Source organism: Mugil cephalus, chromosome 8, assembly GCF_022458985.1.
Source record: "Mugil cephalus isolate CIBA_MC_2020 chromosome 8, CIBA_Mcephalus_1.1, whole genome shotgun sequence".
Lineage (NCBI taxonomy): Eukaryota > Metazoa > Chordata > Actinopteri > Mugiliformes > Mugilidae > Mugil > Mugil cephalus.
Genome location: NC_061777.1, coordinates 19403338 through 19427479, shown reverse-complemented (window position 1 = coordinate 19427479; position 24142 = coordinate 19403338). Strand labels below are relative to the sequence as shown.

The 24142-nt window shown below is 41.7% G+C and overlaps 1 protein-coding gene across 2 annotated transcripts in view; it reads right to left on the bottom strand.

Moving 5' to 3' along the window:
- The window catches only part of mvb12bb (multivesicular body subunit 12Bb), a 32320-nt gene extending 10818 nt beyond the window's left edge, over positions 1-21502 (bottom strand). Inside the window, exons 1-8 of one of the 2 annotated variants that reach the window (XM_047593077.1) lie at positions 21400-21502; positions 19907-20008; positions 15045-15140; positions 13081-13171; positions 11928-12057; positions 11668-11778; positions 5747-5805; positions 4638-5536 (exon numbers count right to left, since the gene is read on the bottom strand). In XM_047593077.1, the coding sequence (XP_047449033.1) occupies positions 5295-5536; positions 5747-5805; positions 11668-11778; positions 11928-12057; positions 13081-13171; positions 15045-15140; positions 19907-19999 (822 nt within the window). In that variant the 5' untranslated portion in view covers positions 20000-20008; positions 21400-21502 and the 3' untranslated portion in view covers positions 4638-5294. Of the gene's footprint in view, positions 1-4637; positions 5537-5746; positions 5806-11667; positions 11779-11927; positions 12058-13080; positions 13172-15044; positions 15141-19906; positions 20009-21399 lie in introns of those variants that run through there. The other variant, XM_047593078.1, reaches the window with a different exon arrangement.
- Positions 21503-24142: the final 2640 nt, after the last annotated feature.

The following is a 24142-nucleotide window of genomic DNA, read 5'->3' as shown; positions in this document are numbered from 1 at the left end:
TCTTTTAAGACACTGCCGTGGCACTGGCATTGATCCCCAGCTGTGGCTGCTGGTAAATGTGCAGCAGAATGTGTGTATAAATGGGGTACGCCTCTCTGGACAAGTGTAAAAGCTGGCAGAGGGCTGACATTAAATTGCATGTGCCGGATGGGACACAGCAGAAGGCACAATTACACAAATCCCCTCTTAATTAGCGGTTCTGTGGGCAAACTAACCCGTAATGATGCGAGGGATGTGGCGAGCCCCAGAAAGCCTAACAAGAAACACTCACCAGCACTGGAGACTGGGTCATGTGGCCCCAGCTCCCCTGAAGTAGTGACTGACGAGTGATCTGTTTTGATCAGTGCAGCAGCAGGGGATGATTCCCATGTAGCCCTGCTCCCTTCAAACCCTAGCCCTTGCTGAGCTACTTGCCCTCTGGACTGTGGGTAAAGCAGCAGGCCCTGTGTGGTTGTGGGTGGCATTATTAAGTTCTCCATGCTCACAGTACCAGGCAATGTAAAGTGGCATCTCACACGGTGAGTAATGAACTGTGCCAGAGCGGAAGCAGGAGGGATGACAGCCAAAGAGGCCTCCTTGGCAGCCACTAACCTGGGCATCCACCAATTTATCATCCCCTAGAACCAATTCACCAATGCTGCACTGCCATTTGTCATTAATTATGCTAATAAGGACACCATTACTCTCCTGATGAAAAAGCAGACTGTTATTAGTATAATGCATTTATAGTTTTATACATATGCATTTGCTCATTGGTTTTACTGTGTGGACTTTGACAAAAAAAAAAAAGGTATTTTCCATTACTTAAAAAAAAAAAAAAGGTTATTATAATGTGCACTTAAAATGCTACAGATGACTTTTCCGTATACACTAATGAACTATTATGAAATGACAAAGTAACTGTTTCATAATCATGCTCTATTCCCCCCCACCCCAACATAAAAATGTCCTCATTTATGTAAAGACACTGATGTGTTTGAACTTTTTTTTTTTTTTTTTTTTTTACAGCAGACTTCATGGTTCTAAGCAAACCAGTCTGAGCAGAACTATTTAATATAGCTTCTGGGAGCCCCAGATGCCCTTTTTCCAAAACGACTTCATTCCCAGAATCTCATTGTGCTTTCTAAATCACACCACAGTATGTATTAGAAGATCATTAATTACAAACTTAACAAGTCAGCAGAGCCATTAAAAGATCTTTAAGGCATATTTGACCATAAATCTCCTTAAACTATATTTAATGACTGGATTTTTGTGAAATATTTTTTATCAAGTTCTAATTAGATGTGTGATAACAAACCCTGCTGTACATGGGGCAAATGAGGGAGCCGTGACAGGCCCATCCATTGAGGCTGTCCACGTCTGGACACTGAAACTAATGGAGCACTGCTTCTATCTCAGGGATGGATAGAAAGCAATGAGGGATGAGACTCCAGAGTCCAGTCTGGCCTGCAAATGCAGAGCCATTTACAGTCCCTTATTTGACTGTAATAAAGGTCCAAAAATGCCCGAGGGCCTCGACGCTTCAGTCAAAAATTCCATTAGGATTTCTACAGGATTGATCCTCAAATACTTAATGGAACCATCCCACTGGGATCGATCATGTCTCGCTATCAAAAGTGTGTATTTGGACAAACATGGATTTTGACATTTGACATCAACTGAACAAAAGTCAATAGGATGAACAATGTCACGCTTTTTGATGTGCAAAATAAAAAACCCTGCATTAGAATGTAGTTTTCACTTAGAACTTGGGTCAAAAATTGATGGATTTTTAGTGTGTGTGTGTAAAACATATATACATATACATATATATTTAATTTCCAGTTACATAGATGGTATGGAATATGTTATTCCATACCATCTATGTAAACTGTCCATATTATAATATATATTCACAATACTTTTCAAAACTCTCTTGTCATGCTCTCTTTTGTTATTTTCCCACAGTTGTGTTTAAGCATGGAGTTTTGTTCACAGTGTTTTATTTCAGCGCAACAAAATCTTGTTAACTATGCTGTTTGGTGATCATGGAAAATGCATTAGAGCTGAAAAAAATAAACATGGAATTAAAGCCGTTTTAAAGTAGTGCACACACTATAGATTTATTATCACAGAGTTCAGCACTCCTTTATATCATTAGTTACTGGGGCGGCTTTAGAATATGTTCGTGCTGTGTGTGTGTGTGTGTGTGTGTGTGTAGATGCGTTAGGTGTAAATACTATTCTCCTTCTGGACCTCACTCCCCTCTCTCCTTCTTTCTGCTTAGCCTTTTGCTGACCAGGGAATTAAGAAGCAAAACGCGGGTTTTAAGAGCATTCCTTTCATGTCTTGATGTAAGCTTTGGCATTACTTCAGACATCAAGATCGGTTTCATAGAAATCCCATTCCATCTAAAGCAAAAGCGCGGCAGTAAATCTGCCCTTACCTCCCCCATAACACTTCCATAAATGATTCATTCAGCTCAGTTTAGCTGATGCAAAACAGAATGTTAGTGAGTTGTGGATGGAGCCGGAGCTGCAAGTGGAGGACAAACCCTGCTGCTTAGTAATTTCATCAATCTCGGAGAGAGAAAGAGGGGAGAAAGGAGAAAGGGGAGAATGGCATACACTAATAATAACTTTGGTGTCACTATCCAGAGGTTGTGTTTTTTAATCTCTCAGCCTAAAGAATTGTGTTATTCTAAAATATAACCCCAGCGGTGCAGAAGCAGTTGAGATCCATCACGGTTTGAGATAAGAGCCGGCTGATCTCCTCCCTCTGCACAGCCTTGCCCAGAACTACACAGAGAGATAAGATGGAACTTTTGTTTGAAACCTGATGAGAACCCTCTTAATGAAAGTGCTGCGCCAAAAATAATCTTTTTTCTCCATGTTAGTCAATCAAGAAATGGTGTAGTTGGGGGGAAAAAAGAGGAGAAAGAAAGTAATTTTGCATAATCAGTGAGCACCATCTGGAACAATTAACCAAATTCCACAGAACTCAGAGGATCAGTCATATTGGCTTATTAAAGATCCAGAATTATACAAGTAATAAATCCTTGGAAAAACGAAGCGTACCCCTGCCTGTCACGACTATTTTAACTTCAAATACAGTGGAATACTTGATAAGGCTGAAAAGAGGAGATTAATATATGCAAATTATGTCGAGCATTTAAAAGCCCCCCAACAACTGTCTCGTTTTTTTTTTTTTTTTTTTCCTGTCTCTTATTACAGGGCTTTATGTTTTATTCATACACCAACTCACCTGTCATTTCATAAGCTATAATATTATGAGGGTATTATTAAACAGCATAAAGTGGAGCTTTAATTGGAAAGCTCCATTGCATTTTCCAATTATTTGCAGCAAATTAAAAGCAGATGCACATAGTTTAATAAGAATTCTAATATTGTTTCCTGAAAATCAAAAATCACTGTCATCCTGCCAAGATATTTTGCAAACCCAAGTTAATTTTGAGCCTCCTATTTTTTCCTCCTCCTCTTCTGAAGGATGAACTGTCTCGTGTCTGTTAATTGAAGTTCCTCTAATGGATAGGGAAATAATTGCTCTCCATATTACGTTAGATCAGGGCCAATGTCAGGATTTATTTTTGATTAATGCTATAGATATGTAAATGTATTACCTTTTATTACATTTACCTTTTTATCAGGTGGATGTCTGCTGAGTACTATATGTTGTTCTGGGGGTAATAAGGAGAGACAGTCACGCTCCAGACGTCACACGGCTTTATTTTAGAGTTTCAGACTCCCCCCCCCCACCAACATGTTTGCATTTATTTTTCATCAAACATATGCTTTTTAGACAGATTCCTTGAATAATTACCTTTAAAATATCCAGATATTCTGTCAGCGCATGAATAATAGACCTAATTGGCAAAGGGACTTGGCATGGATCAAAGCAACGCCGGTGAAGAAAAGCAAAAGGTTGGAGCCGCTACGAAAACTTGATAACTTTTCAAATGAGCCTGAACTGTCAAGCGAAAGGAGGGCTGCAAAATAAACGTGAATTAGTTTTTAATATTCTGGTAATAAATGTCAAAGCTTCTGCACATCACATCTGTACACGATGTGACTGCCGATGACAGATTTCCCAGACACGTTACCTCTCCTCCCCTCAACTCGCCTTTTTTTTTTTTTCTTCTTTTTTTTTTGTGTTGGGGTTTTTGTTTTGTTGGGAAGTGACGGAGGGTTTAATCAAGAAAGCAGGCAATTCATCAATCCTAAAGAAGGCGCCTGTACAACCCTGACAGAGCGCACATGGTTTTAGACCAACTCGAACCTGGCCAGCTGTCAGCCCACACACACCCGCGCACGCGCAGGCACCCATGCACCAACACACACACACATACACACACACACACACACACACCGAAGCTATCACCATGCTAACAATTAACACAAATAGGCTGTCGGCTACGACCTCACACTTGGTCTGCGGGCTATCACATTGTTAATGAAGGGAAGTTGCGTTCTCTCAGATTCACAGTGTGCTGCTGTAAGGCTGACAAGTACACAGTCTCAAGTAATAAAGCAGGAACAATCTCAGCCCGACTCCATTATGCTGTTTTCTTTAAAATCTCACCGGCTCATGAAGTTGGGGGGGGGGGGGGGGGGGGGGGGGGGAGGGAGCGTGTGCACCTGCAGTTTTTCGGGAGATAAATGATAACTGCTGGCAGCGCACTGTACAGTATGTGCATGTGCTTCACTGTCACTCAAAGCCCGTCCCGGTGGAGGAATCCCACACCAAATGCCACAAACCGCTCAGCTGTGTGTTAATGTCGGCTTCTACAGGGATTCGCTTGTCCTGACTAACGTAAAAAATGATGTGTTAATATGTTTGGAATTTTTTCATTCATACACTGTTGGCTGTGTTTAGCTTTTCTTTAATTTCTTTTATTTTCATTTATTTTTTGTTTTTTTACATAAAACATATATTAAGAGACAATAAATACCAAATAAATGTATTTCTCCAAATAAGTGGAATACAATAAATTATATAGGGAATCGTTTCATATAAGAGTTAGAAGATGTATTAAATAGGCTACATGGCCATAGCATAACCATGGGTGTGCCTCCACTAGAGCAGCAGGAGGGATCCTCACCACATGGTGTCTCTCTCCAGCTGGATAAAAACCTGCCTGCCTCGTTCACCTCGTGTGGCTCACACCCTGCGTAAGGCTAGAGCGTCTCCGCCGGCTCCGGCTCGATGGCTGAGGCTGTCATAGTTTAGCTCAGTTTTTTAACGAATTAGCTGTTGTTTTTTTCATCATTTCATTTTCTTTTCTTTTTTTTTTTTTAGTCACAGGCCATTGTACCGTTGAATTCCTCCTTGACAAAGAGAAAGGAGTTCGTCCAGTGCATGCAGGTTACATATGTAAGTATGGCATGGGGTGGATCATGTTTGACAGCTGTTAAGCGTTCTCTGGAGTGTAATGCCGAGCTCCTCCGGGAAGTCACGTTCACCGAGATAAGCGAAGCTCCGTGCAGCGTCCACGTGTGAGAACTTCTAGCGATGGAGCGTCGGTAGATCAGGCATACTGTACGTGCATGTGAAGATGTAACCTTTTCTGAAGAATGTAAACTTCGTCTGAATCGCTGCTGCTTCTTCTTCTTCTTTTTTTTTTTACTACACTGCACTTTAATAACTTAACGCATTCAGATTAATATAAATACTATTAAATTAATTTAATTCTCTAAAACGACATAAACACTATCCTAAATTACTGCATAAATTGTAGACTTTGTACCTGTCATGGTGTAGACTCCGCTGCTGTAGTGGTCCCAGTGTGGCCTGGTCACATTCTTCCTGTTGGTGGAAAAGAAGCAACAGCGTTCAGTCAACAGAACAATAGCTCCAATTTGATGACCATGGTAAAAATACACATGTAAACTTTTAGAATACCACTTATACCAAGAGCATATTTCTTCTCTATTGTTCATCATCATGCGCTTGTTTGTTGCACTAACCACCACAACAAATTCCTCATATGTGCAAACACATGCGTCAGTAAGGACAATTCCGGTAAGCATAAAAATAAAATCCAAATGAGAATTCATTTAAGAGTTTGAAGTATAAAATCTCGCCTCTAACACAAAGGCTGTCTGGACTGTCTGAGAGCAAAACATAGGACTTAAAAAAAAAAAAAAGGAAAAAAAAAAAAAGGCAGAATGTGAACAGGAGAAATATGGTATAAGTTAAACTGTGCTTCAGCTGCTGCCCGGGGGCTCGAACAGACCTTTAACAGGGGGTTTGGAGCAGGATCTTGTTAATTCTGGAGGAACCGAGAGATTCCATTATTCAAGGGAAGTCTGTTTTTATTTTTTTTATTTTTTTTTTTTACTGTTTCATGGCCTTGTATTACAGAAAACAGCACAGAATGCACTTTGTGGGCAGTTGAAGTTAACAAACCATATAAGATTGAAATCCTCATCAATCAAGCTATCATGAATTACACCCTGTGACTCACCCCTGCGGATCGATAAATCCACAGCAAGCGGGGGGGGGGGGGAAAAAAGAGCTTCAAGAGAGCTGCATAACATGACATGCACTGAAGCTGCAATGAGCTCCACGATGGCATTACAAAACAAATGATTTTATAATGATAATGCAAAGCAGTTGGCGATATCGTTAAAAAGGGGCAGTTGCTTTGATTAGCGGACACGCTGGCATGAGAGTCGGTTGTTAAAGACCTAGAAGTAAGCTATAGAGGAAGCAGCGCTGAATTATAAGAAAGATAGATTTTGGGAGTGAACAGGTGTGCAGCTGCAAATAACGAAGTGTGTATCACGATCTGTATTTGGTCTGTTTATGGAGAAACATAATCTCTGCATGCAGAGGGTGTAAATATCAGAAAGGAAATTTAAGACTAAAGGCAGATCTGCATATTCTGAAGGTGTGAGTTGTGACTTTCAAAGCCTTATCTCTTCGGATGAGATAAATAAATGCAATAATTTCCATCAAGAGCAATAAAACAAGACTTGTGACAGGCTGTGGTATTTATGAGCTGAAGCCTGCAACTCAGATTTATTTGCAATGAAAGGGTCGACTTTTCTCCTCCTCATTTACATCAGCATTTGGCCATGTTAAATCCAGGCCAATGGTGAATTTTTAAAAGGTTGGCATCAATCTTGCGGGAACGATTGCCATATTCAACGCGGACTTCTTTTACCTCGCAAAGGTTGATTCCACTGCCGGGGAAGAAAGGTACACATCTTTCAAAGCACAGAGACATCCCATGCGCTGATAAAGTGGAGGCAAATGGCCCGACTGTCTTTTAAGGCTCCGGTGTGTTGTCTTATTAGTGCTCGGCGGGAACAAAGAGAACAGAGGAAAACAAAATTGACTCAGAATCTGAAAAAGCGCTACTTGAAATCCCCGAAACTCGGCACGGAACCAGGAAAATGTGCTCGTGAAATGCTTTTCTACGGGCGACCTCCAGGGTTGCTTTTCCCATCTGTTTGAAAAACGCAGAACTGTCTCAGTCCAAATTGGTGATTTCTAAATACAATTTTAGGTGCATTGGAGAGGGTAACATATGGCAAATCAATTAGACAACTAATTCTTAAAACAAAAACATGGCAAGTGCATTTGCTAATCAACTGCAGTGTTGGGGCTCATATTATGTCGGCCACTAGAGTTTTGACAACAATTAATCCTCATTTCAGGCAAGGAGAGCCATATTGACACATATTCCTAATTTGAATATTTAATTATAGTGTAGTTCCTCATCAAATTATAGTAAAACTGGGAACGTGGCCTGAAGGATTTACCCAATTACAGTGTGGATCAGGAGTATTACGTTCCCATGGAATCTGCCGAGTTGGAATCACATTAGTGGAGTAAAGCAAACCAAAACATTAAAGAAGGCTTGACAACGTGAATTACAATTCAGCGTTTTTGTTTTTTTGTTTTTTTTACTTTTTGTTGTTTCACACAGAATAAGGAAAAGAGTTGTCTACTTAAAACAAAAAAAAAAAAAAGGAAGGAGAAGAGAAAGTGGGAGAGACAGTAGGGACAGACAAGCGGTAGTCAGTGGAGAGGTAAGATGAGAATGAGAGTAATATCACTGACTGAAGAGCCTGAGCTGCGATACGGAGCTGGAAGCTCTTGTTTTGACACACATCCAGGCTTTCCCGTGACAACATCTCCACACCTTCCTCTATGTGCCAACAGTGCTGCTTTGTGGGATCCGCTTTCTCACCCATCATTATCCTCCTTTAAGCTCAGTGTCAGGTGTTGAAAAGAGGATCTCTATGAATTTGGTGGCAAATCACTGAATAGTCGGCGCCCATCAGATCTCGGCCGATCATTCGATCACTCCTGGCACCGTTCGGCTCCCCTCCGCTTGATCGCCGGCACTTTTTCTAACTTTTCTGAGCATGAAGTAATGAGTGAGATTGAGCTGGGAAGGATTCTTCTCCAACACCTCAGACGGGAGATCTGTCACGCGACACACTGACAGTCTCTTTCTCTCAAGAGTCGCGTGCAGTGGGAAGACTTGGTTAACCAGCGTGCAATGAAAGCTGATACAATACTCCTGCAGAGCTGCGGCAACGTGGAGTGTCACAGGTAGAAGGCCGCAATCCGAAACGTATTGATATGCATGCCAATTCTGACACTGATGACTCTCTAGGCTTCATGTGTTAAAAGGAAAAGCCAGCTATGAAAAAAAAAAAAAAAAAACCCGGCCCTGACATTTTTATCACTGTACAGTTTGATTTAAAAAGTGTCTGTGTGTACAGCCTATTATTCTAAGAGAAATGTCAAAAACCTTGATTCTGAGTGAGGCGAAAGAAATTGCAATATTAGGACAAGGCTAATTTATGCTAGCAGTCACCGTAGAGGTCAGATATCAGCCTCAGCAATGACAGTTTTATCAGGAGAACAAATGGCAGCGTTGGTCAGGAGAAGGAAGGGGGGGAGATACTTTACTGGACACATTAAAAGCCTGGCCGGATGGCGCAGGTTTCTTACATTATGAAGTAAGGGAGCGGCTGATACGGTCGGTCTTGACAGAGAACAAGCCAAAGTGGTTGACATCAAGCTGCAGCCATGAATCAAAAGAGAGCACTGTCACTGGTTGAAAAGCCCTAGACAAACTTGATAAAGAGACACTAAACACACAAGGTTTAAATGCCTTTGCACAGCAGACGGCTCAACAGGCCTCTGCCCACAGAGTTTTAGTGCCTCAATATGGTGAAGCAGCCTGAGACAGTAAGAAATAACTATTTCACATTTAGTCTTTATCCCAGATCTTACTTGAGCTGATAAACTCACTGGAAATAATTAATCTGTTACTATTATCTAATACTGCTTACCAATTATACAAATGAGGGTAAATAATCAACAGTTAACAGCCAATGAATCCTCTCAGCTTTCATGTGCTTCTGAAAGGTGAGGATTTGCTGCCTTTCTTTGTGATATTTAATGGAATATCCAGAACATTTCTGAACCGACGGGAGCCAAACCAATCCAGACGTCTGAATAAGTGGTCATGGGTTGGTGGCAGCCTTCATTGCCACTCATTATATACTCCCTTTTGGCATTTCATAAACAAAATCAAAAATAGATTAATAAAGGAAATCAGCAACCCAATAAGGAAAACGGTCAAACATTTGCAGCCATAATTCTTTAAACTAGGGGTCTTCAACGACTTCAACAGGCCAAAGCCAATGAAATTTAAATTTGTAGGGGAAATAAAATATATATATATAAATGTCTAATTAACCAAAGATTCTGCGACCTCCCTGCTTATTTGTATAATCTCACATTTAGGTTAAAATGTATGTGTGTCATATCTCTTGTGAAGCTACAACAATATATAGAGACAACTAGCACACTAGAGCCAAAAAGCATTTAAGCCCCTAGCAAATGAATTCCGTAGAAATAACAGCAGATACGCTTTTGTTAGCAGACGAAACACCATGGCCTTGATGCAATGACTGTGTGCATCCCATAATGATGCAACACACTGCAGTTACTGTGTTCTGCAGCACTGTGCTGCTAAAAAAAAAAAAAAAAAAAAAAACTGATTTGCAGTTTGCATTTGTACACAACTCTAACAAGCTCTCCCTGCCTGAGGCAACTTAACATTTGAGAGGGATCACTGCAGCTTTCAAAATTATAAGGGTCATTAAAAATTTACACATTATTGACTGTATTTAAAACATCTTTTCCACTGACTGTAAAGAGCACTTAAATTTAAGAGGTGCTATTCTCCAAAGGCCATAAAGTTGTTATAGATAGCCCGAAGGAGGCATGGAGGAGAGGATTTTCTCTTGCTGAATATGAATAAAGTATAGTGGAGTGATACTACACAGACAGTTACACGCTGGTGCTGTACTTGGTTAAGGAATCCGTGAGGGTTGAGGAGCTGTTTATAAATCAGTGTGTCAAAGCATCTAATCTGTGACTTTAAAGAAATTACAGGACTATTTATGGTTATATGTATGGCTGTCTGAAGAGCATGTAACTACACAGGAATAAACAATCAAAGAACTGCCACTGGTTAAATTGCCCACACTTTCGTCCTTACGTGTCAGTGCATTCCGAACGGAAACCCTCTCAAAAGAAGACTCTGACTCTGGAATGAATTTTAATGTTAATACAAAAACAGCAGCCTGTGATCTCAGCAGGCATCAGGAGGGGGGTGTGAGTCGCTTCGAGGTGCAATTTATTCCAACCTCTGAGCCTCACCAACTTGAAAGTGGGCTTCAAAAGAACCGAGGATTACCGCCAAGAGTTGTGAAGGCTCACATGGGCCTGAGCTCTCGCCATAACTCCCAACACATCAAAGATTGTTGACCATCGACTTCCAAAATGTGGACGGTCCACAAAACTCCTCGCAGTTTGAACTTGGGTTTTGAGTCCACAGCTGTTGGTTTTTATTGTTCTTGTCCTACTGTGTGGCCATGTGAACAGAAGCTCTGTTTTGAATATGCCTGCTGGCACCCACCACTTTGGCCTGTTGTGGCTTTTAAGTGGCTTCTACTCAGCTCAGCGCAGGATGGCACAACACAGCACTTCAAGCTGGCAAAGACCTCGGAGCCCCGTGCCAAGCTTCCCCCCTTTCCACGGCGCCGCCACACTGAAGGAGTCTCGATTGTTTATTTACAATTTGCTGTGGAAATCCCCAGCTCTTCATTGTGATAAATAATTGAGCTGTTTGATCTGGACACAGTACAAAGGTTTGCTCCATTCGCTCTTAGGCCCGAGGCGGAGGAAGCCGGAGCAGCATGAGCAGAGGAGGGAACACACACGTTCGAGCATGGCGGAGATCTTGGAGCTCTCCTCCCTTCCTCTGCAGCTGTCGCTCCCTCTCCGGGCTACATCTCCACCTCTTTGTCTGCGCAGAACAACACTCCTGTCACCCCAGTCAGGGGAGCGACCCTGCCTCTGCCTCCCGGGACGTACCGCAAATAGCAGGAGTTTAGCCCTCGTTGAACTCGCGTTCCTGTTCAGGGTATCCTGTCTAGTTAGCCTGTCTCCCCAGTTCACCCTCGGTACCTCGTTGTCCAGTCACAACCTTTGCGGCGGATCGCACGGGGTGATCAGTCGCTTGTGTCATTTGTAATTATGATACAAAAGCGCAAGAGCAAGTATAATATAAGCAACATAAGTATGGTACAACTTTAGGTTGCGCTGCTCAACATTGTGGCAAGATGTTACCTTGTTGGGCTGGGTAGAACCTCAAGTTGAGTCGTGCTTGACGTTTTCTGGGAAGACTGAAGCTGTGGTAGATCTCTCATCACGTACCATATTCCCATATTGTTTATCTCACTGTTTAAAGAAGGAAAACAGACAAAGTTTTAAACAGCCAGGCCAGTAATCCTACCGAAGTCAGATACTGTGAAATCTCCCAAATTTAGTGACTGATACGAGTTGCAAAGCTTCACGGTTCCATTCATTTCCAGTGTCAAACCGCTCACCCTATACAGGTGTAGTTAACAAGATGGTACTTGGACTTCGCAACGATCTGGATGTCACATACAGCCGTCTTGGCAGCCTCACGAGGGCTCATTTTCACACAGATCCTCCTCTTCCTCGTGGCAGGTTCCTCTGATGAGTCAAGTGCGTACGAGCATGTCAGAAAGGAATCGGCGGTTGTGCATTCAGTTTCGTCTCCTCTCGAGTTTCAGGCTAAAAAAAAACATCTTCAACCTCTAGAAGGAATATACATTCACAAATCCCACTTATACGCCGCTCCTTAGTCATTACGGTCCTCGGAATAAGAGATGAGCTAATATCTGGGGGACTTGCTGCGCTCAAAGGGAAATGACTGGACACTAGAAAGCCACAAAAATCACATGCATTATTATCATTTTTATCATTTTAGTAGGTAAAATGACAGAAGCAAGTGAATCCTCCATCAGGTTTAGTGCACAACAGGGATTTAAACTCGATATTCTAGATAGAAACTCATACATAATGTCACATGTATACATTAAACATGGATTCACATAAAGTCATAAAACATTAAATTACAACGTAGCCAAACAAAACATAATCTCTTTTCTTCATTCTGGCAAAAAGAAAAAAAAAAAAAAAAAAAAAACATTGCCAGGCTTCCTTATATTGCATCTGTGCCCCGCTCATTTATTTCCCCAGCAACAGTAGAAAGTGCAGTGTAAATGCAATGATAATAAAAATAATAAACAAGCTGTCCTCTCACCCCACACCAAAATATTATTACATTTCAAAGGCATGGCTAGGGAGGGGGGAATATGTAGCACTCAAAAAGCACTAAAGCATTGGGGAATGCATTTCATTAATATTAGATAACCCCCATCCGCTCGTCCTCTCCCCAAATAAATACATAAATAAATAAGCCCCTCATAAAGAAAAGCACAGCTCCAGCTGAGATAAACAATGACTCATGATTCTCTTCTCTTGTACCTCCGGGGCAAAATGTTTATTTTATTCCCACAGTCTGCCATAAATTAAGCTAACCTGCACCCATAAAACATTCACTATCTCAAGCAAAGCTGCCCCTGAGGACCTCCGCATAAGCTGGTCGGAGAGAGAAAGCACGAAAAAAGAGGCGTGGAGCGAGCTCGCGCTCAGCATCGACTGTTTACTTACTTGTGTCCATTGTTTCTTGCACGAACGTGAAGGACTCTGGCAACGCGTCCTTAATGTCAGTCAGCTTCACGTCCACGACGACGTCGGGGCCCTCAAAGACGGAGCAAAGGCAGGAAATTTAATGCAAATTCAACTTTTAAAAGGGACAGAGAGCAAGAATAAGAAAAGGTTAGTCATTTTGGGAGGGCTCAGGAAAGAAAACGAGGGGATAATGGAGACAATGATTTACTAAAAGCTGAGGAAGTCTCTAAAGAGAATGGTTGACAAGATAGCTGAAGTAATTACGCTCTAATAGCTTTTTTTTTTTTTTTTTTTTTTTTTTTAGGAGTGAGAGAATGCATCTGTGAACTTGTAATCATTCTCAACCTTTTGGCGAGAAGCAGCGGGATGACGGGAGACAGAGCAGGCAGTCTGATCAACAGAATGGGACTAGTTAAAAATAATCAGGGACTGTGTAGTTGACATTTTCAAGCATGACTCTTCCCTGCCTCCCATTACATTTTCATTTTTTGCCATAATAAATTGCAATAATACACAGCGGCACTAGAGAGTGGGGCGAGCCAGGCGTGACTTGATGCGTCCGAAAAGCCTGGATTCCACTGCTACTGTTGCCCGACAGTCATTACCATTAGAGACATTTTTTATTCATAGTTTTTATACTGACGTAAGGAGGAATATGGATGAATGTTATTACTATGCATGAAACCTTTTTTTTAGTGTTTTTCCCCTTTTTCTAGGGAGATTTTTTCCATCAGGACCTGACAAAAGGGACTATCTACCTCCAACCTAGAGTATGATAAATCGCAAACTATTTACTCCCCCCTCACATAATTCAAGGGCTAATTTTACAGAATCTGTTTTTGTCATAGACAATTACAGTGGGAGCTCCATTGACTGGCAGACAAAATAGCCTTTGTTGATGGCTCTGTCATGTTTTATTTGTGTCAAAGTCTTTAAAACAATGTGGACACACATTTTAAGATAATATACAGGAACTAGGGAAAGGCTATTTGTGTGCTATATACTAAAGTGTGGGCCAGATTGAGCTTAGGCAACGAGGCGGCCGCTGCCAAGCTGCATGGCTTTTAGCGACACGGCAGGGAAAAAAAATACGACTTGATTAAGTCCTAAATTGAGCTGATGCAAAGTAATAACAAAAATGCAGGTATTGTTTACAATACTGTCTGCATTATCCACCTGCGACCGGGGGGGAACTTCATTAATAGACAGCCAATAGTGAGCTGCATCAGCTGGGGCTGGACAGGTTGATAATCCTGGCAATGCGAGCAGGTGTATTTATGGCCACAGAGTAGCTGACAGCCAAGCAGAACGACATCAGCTGTAGGCTGCAGGCAGGAGGAGAGTCCAAAAATGACCCAACAGCATTATGAGGAATATAATACAAAGATCATTTCAGCCACAGAGGAGTCACGGCTGCTCAAATTGGGATATATATATATATATAGAACCTTTCTATACAGTCCTATATACAGTCATACTGAAAGTTTTTATGTGATTTCTTCCATAAAAAAAAAAAGTATTATCATATTCAGACGTTATATTGTGGATCAGCTTTCAAGAATCACTGGTTGGTAACCATTTTCTCTACAGGGACGCTGTTGATTGAATAAATTGGAATAGTTAAAATACAGCTCATTGTTATTTCATGAATAAACATAAATAATATCGTCAGGAGGGCCTTCCACATGAAAAATATCTCTCTGAGGTATTATTCATCGGGGATACGCATGCAAATCCATTATATGTAAAACATCAAAACTGCGCTGCCAACGCTGGCCTTTTTAAGAGACACTTTCGCTGATCAAAGTGCAGAGTGCATTAAGATATTCCGGCGGCAGAAAAGTGAGCTAATAACCGCCGGCGAACAAAAAAAAAGGGCGCTCCGGAGGAGCTGCCGGGGTGGAACTCGTAGGAAAAAGGGAGAAGTTTACGTTCACGCTTACAGCTTTTCTGGAGAAACACAGGTAGCGGGTGACCTTGGATTTGAATAAGCCGTCCTTCCACAGGTCGGCGTCACAGCCATCTGTTGTTTGTGCAACCTATGTGGAAAAAAAAAAAAAGAGAAAAAAAAACAAGGAGAGAAAAAAAAACATGCAGGAGGTGGGATAAAGTTAATGTATGTATGCCATGAGCATGCTGCTTTTGCCTCTTCCTTTGCATACTAGCCTTAATTAGCGCTTGCCTACACTAGTGCTCCATCTCATTAGTGCCTCTGCGTGGGTAAAGGAGTCTTAGCCTCCAAAAAGGTGGCTAAAAATATCATCCCTTGGGACCGGGCTGATTAAAGATGCCCTGACAAGGATCTGCTCTAATAAGGAAACCAAACTTCAATGTGGGAAAGCAGGGATTATATTTAGGGTAGATGTGGAATGAATTTTCTTTTATAGACCAACTGTAATATTTCTTGACAGGTAAACAGAGAGGACTGCTCGCACGCCACGAGCACTTCTCCTTCAAATATTTAAGGAATAAATTACAGAAAATTCCGAGCAATTTTACAAGTCTAAATGCAAAGACCTGCGCGAGCGTGCCCTTGTACAACAGGCTCGTTCATGGTTGTAAATGAGCAGCGAGTGAGTGAGTGAGTGAGTGAGTGAAAAATAGATTGCATCATATTGACAGCATGTGGGCATCACGAGTCAAGCTCAAGGTCCCGCACTACATTGATATGTAAATGTCGGCACGCGGGGCGGAATGATAAAGCAAAATGTAACCTGCAGACTGCATCACGGAGACTCTTCCATCGTTCGAGCAAATATGCTCGGCTGAGACGTCATGTTCCATTGGCTACCGTGTGAGAATCACCTAAATAACTGCCAGACTTATTTTCTAAAGGGATCCTTTACAAAGAGGAGTCAATCTAATGAGGTTCATTCAAATGAAGAAGTCATAGATCTCTGCACCCACCCACACACATTACCCCCCCTTGACAATAATGATGAATGACCCCGGTGACTGGGTGGGGGGGAAACGTGGCATGGGGAGATTCATGCAAAACCACCACTGACTAGATGGGATGGGAGCGGAGAATAGAGCGGGGGAACAGAGACGGATAGTGGAGAGAGACAGAGTAGAAGATGAGCAGAGAGAGAGGGATTGCGGGGCGTCTCCAACAGCAGTTCCATGAAAGGTCCCAGAAGGAGCCAATACATCACCAGCCTCCCTCTTCCTTACAAGACAACCCGTCTTGGCCACTTTTTCCAGGTCAGTAGCCAGCGCATCCTGTCAGCGTAAACAAAGGGCTCGCTTTGTGAAACCCAAAGTCAAGTTGAGGAGTAACGAGGGCACTGTCCTCCGAGGAGGCACCTCAGGCATCATCCTGCCACAGCCGCCGGCAGCAAGGATGCAACGCAGCTTGAATGCGAAACGCCATCCGCTGAGCCACGGCGGAGGGGGAGGAAAAAAAAAAAAAAACACGTGTAAAGATGCAGCGGCTCTTCTCTAGTACTTTCAAGTGTGCAACGGTATGGCTCCATCTTAACACCGACTTCAATAAGGAGAATGTCACATGTCTGATAAGAAATATCATGGCTGTGATATTGAAATGGGGTTGTATCATTTGATTTAAGACGCAATGACAGATTCAACTGCCACTTCCTAAAATCGGAGACTCGCAGTGATCTAAAAGCCCACCTATGAAACGTGTCTTTAGGGGGTGCTGAATATTCCTATGAAGCATCTCTGGAGACAGACACCACCGGCAAGTCGCTATGAAGCGCTGAGAGGCACAGCTGTGAATACAAAGATATAAAGGCATACAATCAAAAATCTCTGGAGAGTGAAACCAGGTGAGGAAGAAATACGGGAGGCACGGGGTAACAAACGGTCCTTTCAAACACGAACAGAAGAGCTGAAAAGACAAATGCTCACATCTTATCTTTCAACTGGAAATAGAAAAAACACTCCTGGATAAATATTACAGAACTAAAGACGCAGTTATTTTAAAATATTAAAATAACTGAATAAAATTTAGGAAGCGTATTTTTGTCATTAAGATTCAGTTGGGGATATCAGTAAGCGTGGCAGGGTGGGTGCCAGGACGAGAAGATGGGGGGAATTAGTTTATCTGAAAGCAGAGGAGGGGGGAAAAAAAAAGCTAGCTGGCATTTTATCCCCTTTCCAGTCCTTACTCAGAGCATGAGTCTGCGAGAGAGACTACTCGTGGTGTTTGATGTTGGGTGGCTGCTGGTGCTTCAGCAAAGCTCCTGATCCCAGTAGTGCAGCGTTTGATCTGGGCCTGCGCTCTCTTGTGTTGGAACAACCTGCTCAAGTTCAGAGATGTGAGCGCATCGTATCGGAGAGCAAAAGAGTTAATCAGGCCTTTGATCTGCTGTAGAGAATGTATGGTAAGTATTTTGAGCAGTCAGCATTAAGGAGGAATCTGAAAAGATTTCTGGTATGAAAGGGGGGGAGAAGAAAAATCAATACAGCTTAATATCCTGAGACTTTCCCTTCCTCCGCAGTGCATTAGTACACCGATACTGGATGTTGATGTTTTTGTTTCCACCGCACGTCGGCAGATGAAAGGCCACATAGTGGTGTTCTAGAGATGTTCATGGAGATGGGACAAATGCATTTGAAACAGAGCTTCGGAGCCTGAAAGGTTTTACGTTGGAGTCTGGAATGTACTTGAATTTTTCTTTTGGATATTAACTTTTTTTTTTTATTTATTTTACTTTGCAAAGAAAAAACTAATGTGGACTGGATAGTATCACGAAAAAAAAAAAAAATACAACGTTCCGCCTGTATGGGAGAGGCAATTGCAGCAGCAGAATTCACCAAGAGAGGAAGAATAAAAAACAAACTCCACTACAAAGGATTTCTTTGTCCGGTCTTTTCTGCATCATGGAATAAAGCTAAAGGACCATGAACGGCACAACAAAACAGAATCTAAACATGCATCTGCAAATCTCTGCGTAGTAGCAATGCGGCAACATGCTGGAGCGTTAAATCCAGGGCTGTTTCAAGACACTCTGGGGGCCCCAGGCAAGAGGTGACTTGGAGCACCCCCCAACCCTCCAAAAGTTAAAAAAAAAAAAAAAAAAAAAAAACTTCAATGCTTCATGTTAGCATTTTGTTTAATGCAGCATTTATACTACAAAAATTCAACCAATATCAGACGTCTCTGGGGGCCTGCCTTCCAGCTCAGGGCCCTAGGCAATTGCCTTGTTTGTCTGTGCGCTTGCGACGGCCCTGGTTACATCTCTATAGCTACCTCTACACGTTCAGCATGCTAGGATGCTAGGACACTCAGAAAAACAACGTCAAGATGATGGTATTTAGCGGATATTATGTCGACCATGTTCACTCTATTAGTTCTGTGTGTTAGCAGGATAACATTTGTTAATTAGAGCGAAAGCAAAGTACAACTGAGAATAACTGTAACAGTCTTCGCAGGTAGGAGGCATTATGTAAACAACAGGCAGGTGCATTAAATTTAAAGCTGGAGCATCTTGAGACTTGAGGTTTAATTTCTTGCATTTAATTCTGGCTTCGACTTTCTTCCTCATTCATACGTGTACGCTTTCATTATCTTCCTCTAAATTAAGCGGCGAGTCCGAACCACTTCCAAAATTAAAACTGCCGGTGAACAGCTCTCCACAACATACACAGTGTTTCACAGCACATCAACTAAAAATGTACTGCCGCACCGGAGCAGCAGACGAGGGAGTCTAATGGGGTCTCTCTGTGTTTGTCACTACTGTGCGGTGTGTGCGCGCCGCTTCCCTGCCAGTGGCTCCGTTCTGATGCCAGCCCACCATCATCTGCCAGAGATTAGAACAAGCTGGGTGTGTAGGGTGGAGCAGGAAGAGATAAAAACTGGGAGGAGAGGGAGGGTTTGGGGGAGTCGAGAGAAAAACAAAAGATGTCTGAATAGGAAGGGAGAGACAAGGGAGGCGAGATCTGCCCTTGAGCTTGCTTCGTGCTTTGTTCAACTTATTCACTCTGTTCTCTTTTCTACCCTCTCCAACTTATTTACAACCACAAAAAAAAAAGTTCTCATTAAGCGGCCCACCACCTGACACATTCTTGTTAATGAGGAAGTTGTTGTGAGACATTTATATAAAGAAAACACGGGGACAAACTGAACTGATATGGCTATCGGCCAAGCATCATTAAACCCTTGCCTCTGGTGGGTCTACAATTCTGGTGGGCTACCAGTAAAGGGAATCCTCCTAATCATCAAAGTAAACTTTATGAATAAGTCATCTAACAGTTCCAACCAAAAACCACTTTGGAGGTCTGCCAACATCCTGCCTTTGCATTATTCTTCACAATCAGCAGCTACAGTCACATGTACGACAGAGAGCAGGGCGTGAGAAGAAAACTATTCATCAGATCTTTGGTTAGACTTTCCATCAGTGATTGATTAAATTAGATTTGGGCATAAACCTGGCAAAAATATTTATAAAATGTGAATTAAAAGTCAGTTTAAAGGAAATAAATGTACACTGGATCACTTGATGTCTTTCAAGACATATCAGCAACACCTACAGTACAGATTAAGCTTTATTGGGCATCAGAAACAAAGAGGTAGAATAGCATACTTGAAAAGCTAAGAGATTGTGTATGTTTTTTCCATCTTGGGTGTCAGAAAAGAGTGAGTCATCTGTATGACTGCGTATTTTTTCAAACGTACAAACTTTAATTTTATTTCTAATATGCACTGAAGAAACAGCCAGGGCTTGAGGGGCACATCAACAACACAGCAGATAAATTACTGGCTTTATGCTGATCCATTAAAATATGCTTGGATCATCCCTGACACCGACTCTCAGGATCGACTCATGACATCTCTACTCACAACAAAGTAGCCATCTGGGACCTTGCTAGGCGAAGTGACTACTCCGACTGCAGAGATGGGGTCTGCGGGCAGCTGGTCGCTCACTTCAGACATGCCAGAGATCTGTTGGAAAGGCAGAAGAACCTCATCACACTTTTGGCATTTCACTAGAGAAAACTTATCACATTGATCAGGATTTTTTCCCCCCCTGGTGACAGTTAACTCTAGAGTAATTCACAGATTTTGTGTAAATTTTGGTTAGGCAGTACATGTGCATGTTGAAAGAACAGCGTTGGGACATAAGGCTCAACAAGAAATTGATTATTTTAAAGCTTAAAATGGTGAATAAATACACAAAATGTAAATGAGGATTGCACCCTTCACAGTCATTACATGGAGACAGTAGACAGTTTTTTTTTCTTGGCTAAAATGGCCACAATATTGACTTCTTGATGAGGCTTATTAGGATGTAGAAGAAAAACTGGCTGCCTAATCCAGGATCAAATGACAAGTGAGACCAGTGACAAAACAGCATTTGGAGACCACCCAATGACTTCACCAAATCACAAATTAGGAGGAGCGATCACATATTTTCAAGGAAGTCCTAATCAATTGCTATCCATTCCTGTCTAAGGGAATTTTTGCCTAATGGGTATGCAAGCTTTTTACAGGGTAAGTGGCTTTGCAAAGGTTCCCTTACGCAACTTTATTAGATTAGGTTTAAAGCTTTTTTGTACTAACTGACAAAGTTGCTGCGTTCAATCTTGATATTTACAAAATCTATTGCAATTAAGCTGATCAAATTAAGGGATTTACTCCTGAAACAGCTGTCTCTTTAACAAATGCTGGATAGCTGTACTTATTCAAATGAAACAGGATAGCAAATTAGCTAATAGAATGAGGGATCTCTTTGTAGCATTAATTTGTTCAAAATGAGCTTTGTTTTCCAGCACAACATCAAGGCTAAGAGGCTCATCCAAGCAGACCGAAGAAAAAATGCCTTGCTAGCTCCCGAGGAAAACATCCCCATGTATTCCTTCATGGCATAGGCTCCAATAGTGTCATATTGAAAAACAGCCATATATTAATTACTGACTTTTAGAGCAGAAGCCATAGGCTCAGTTTTGAAAATCTGAAATAATGCCAAATGTAAGACGAATTTATAGGATTCAGTGACGTTCATATAATTATTTAAAAGTGAAATGTTAAATACTCAGGGTTATCTGGTACTATGACTACTGCTGTGTCTAACTCTGCTTTGCTTGAATGAGCAATTTCTTAAACTACACTTCCTCGTTTCTTTACTTGCTGGACTATAAGATTCATTTTAGCATTTTATTTTAGCTAATTTACTACAGTTATAACCTGCAGCTAACCTACAACGTGTTGGAAATACACAAAATGTTTACTGTGTAATTTTTACCAACCAATGACTGGAGTTCCCTCCAGAAAGTCTCTCAGACACACAAAATAAACTTAAAACAGAGAGTTTCCTAAGTGTTGTTGGTATTTACCTGTTTAAACGTCTCGTCCAGCGGAGTATTGTCACCTCTCAACTTTGGACCTTACGCCCTCACCTGGAGAGATAAACACTTCCGGGTATCACGGATAACAAATGATTAACCAGGAACCGGCGTGATTATGATCCCTGCAATTTGCCTTCCAGGTATGAAGCCTGTCTCCATAATTAGTGTTGTTGTTTTACGATAATCAGAGCTAACATGTTTTATTTTAACCGTCAGGGCCTCTTTGAAAAGTGATTACTCACTTAATGGTCAGGTCTGCATGGTACTACTTAATATAGATGATTTGAGCTACGTAATAAGAGTCTTGGTTGTAGGCATTTGACTCAATAAATAAGAAATATGTTAGCCATATAAGCAAATCAAAATCAAAACGGCTTTATTTGCCATATTTATGAGGTCATTTTACGTCATACATCACGACTACGTCACAGCTGTGGGCAGTTGAGAAGTGGAGCCAAATACGAAATTAATCAACTATTGACTGTATCAACACGTCTCCACCCACGGAACAAAGCAGGTGGCCACAGTCCACCAAATCCGCTACTTTATGTTCAACATTATCAGAATATCACCTTGTGTTTGACTGAGCATGTCTATTGTAGGACTCGGAGGAGTAAACTGATTAAACGCGATGACGTTAGGACAAGGATTGGACCAGGACAATCATCAAAAACGCTCATGTGTGCAGTGCGCATTAGGTAAGTTTAAACAAAGCATTGTCCTTTGTAATTATAAAGTATTGTCCTTTGTAATTATAAAGTATTGTCCTTTGTAAGTTTGGTTACTCCTCTAACACATTGGCCTGTATATAAGAACCCTTATTAGCATATCCATTAGCCAATAACAACCACAGTACAACACGTAGGCTATAGTTAACTTTATGCTTGGCAAATACGTGATGTAGCTGTAGTGTGCAAGTGCAGTTCGCTGTGAAGACGTAGCTGCTGGTTCTGTTCACAACGACCCAATCCCGATGTTTATTTGTCTTCTGGCCTTGCCGTTAGTGCAGTCATGTGAGAATCCCAGTCAGGACAGGCAGCCGCGGTTGGATTCTTCTTGCACGTCTACTTATGAATTTACGGTACAGGTGCTGGGAGAGGCCAAAAATAGACGTAGGCTTTCAAACGGTTTCCCTCATAGGAGTGTTACAACTACTGACTGGATTTTTGTTCTGTATAATATACTTCCTGCATGGCCAAAAAAAGTAACAAAAAAAAAAGGTCACACACATACAATATTTAACTGGACTGCCTTTAGCTTTGATTACAGCACACATTCACTGTGGTGCTTTGATAAGCTTCTGCAAAATTTTATTTCAATCCAGTGTTGTATTCATTTTTCACCAAGATCTTATATTGATGATGGGAGAGTCTGACCACTGCACACAGCTGCTCTCCAGCACATCCCAAATATTCACAATGGGGTTTAAATCTGGACTCTGTGGGGGACGACCCATGTGTGAAAAGGATGTCTCATACTGCCTGAACCGCTCTGATGTTTTCTCTGCTTAATGCATGCCAATGATTTGACTCTTCGCAGACAGACTAACATCTTTTCCACAACCACAGGATGTGTCTACACACGGTTGTTCAAGAAATGAGAAGCTACTCATTGCATCAGTTGGGGTTAAATAACTTGTTGCCAGCCGAAAGATAATTGCCCATGCAGTAATTGCTTGGTTAAATCCAGGTGGTGACTTTTTTTGGCCAGGCAGTGCAAGCCTACACACCGTGCATTTAGGTGCTTGAGAAGCAGTTTGGGGGTTTCGGGTGTTTGCTCAAGGCACTGCTACTATGGACCTAGAGGGGATTTGAACCGGTGAAGTTATGTTCTCAAATGTGCTCCTCCAACCACAGTGCATGCATAGAAAATAAGAGCCTGAGCGTTGCCTCGGGCTCAGGCCCTTGAGTGTATTTCTTTGCAATAACTTCCTAGATCCAATTTGAACATGGTAACTGAATTAAGGTTGTGCTTCACTAAACGACTATCATTACATGGCTATATCTACGGGTCACGGCTCCCAACAGTTGGTTGTCTCTCTAATCATCACATGTCATTACTGTAATCGGATAAAAGTAAAACAAAGAGCAATGTATTAGCTTAACCGTAACATTAGGATGTACATCTCCCTGCATATAAAACTCGAAAGCCTCTTTGTAGACTGTCCAAAACACCAGCAGGCGACAGATGCTTCCCCATCATCAGGTTTATTATTTCTACCCCCACCATAGCGATCAAATAAATTATTTCATTGTGGTACTATTATCCTAATTTATTCAAATCAGAGACTTGTTGCTCCGTCCTGTGACATTGTGCCATATGCTGGTAGGGAGTCTTCACAGGCATTTATTGGCTTACACGGCTGAACATGATATGACCAGTTTTCCCTTTTAAAAATTTATAACGCGTCTGTAATTAGAGGGGAGACGTTCGGGGGGGGGTGGACATTCCACCTTGTATGACCACAAACTTCCACCACGGCCCATTCTTTCTATTGATGTCAACTAAACAGGCAATATCTTGCCCGTGTTTAAGTTTTTGATTTTATGATGGTGGAAAATCAACAGGCAAGCATGCCCCTGTGTGCCCTTGTAATCCGTTTATGGATTCTGATTGAGACGTCTCTACAGATCTGCTGTATATAATAGAATCAAGGTGTATTTGACACGTTGTATTTAGATTTCCCAGTTTTTTAGATGGGGGATTATGACTATAAGATCCTTTTGCAAAA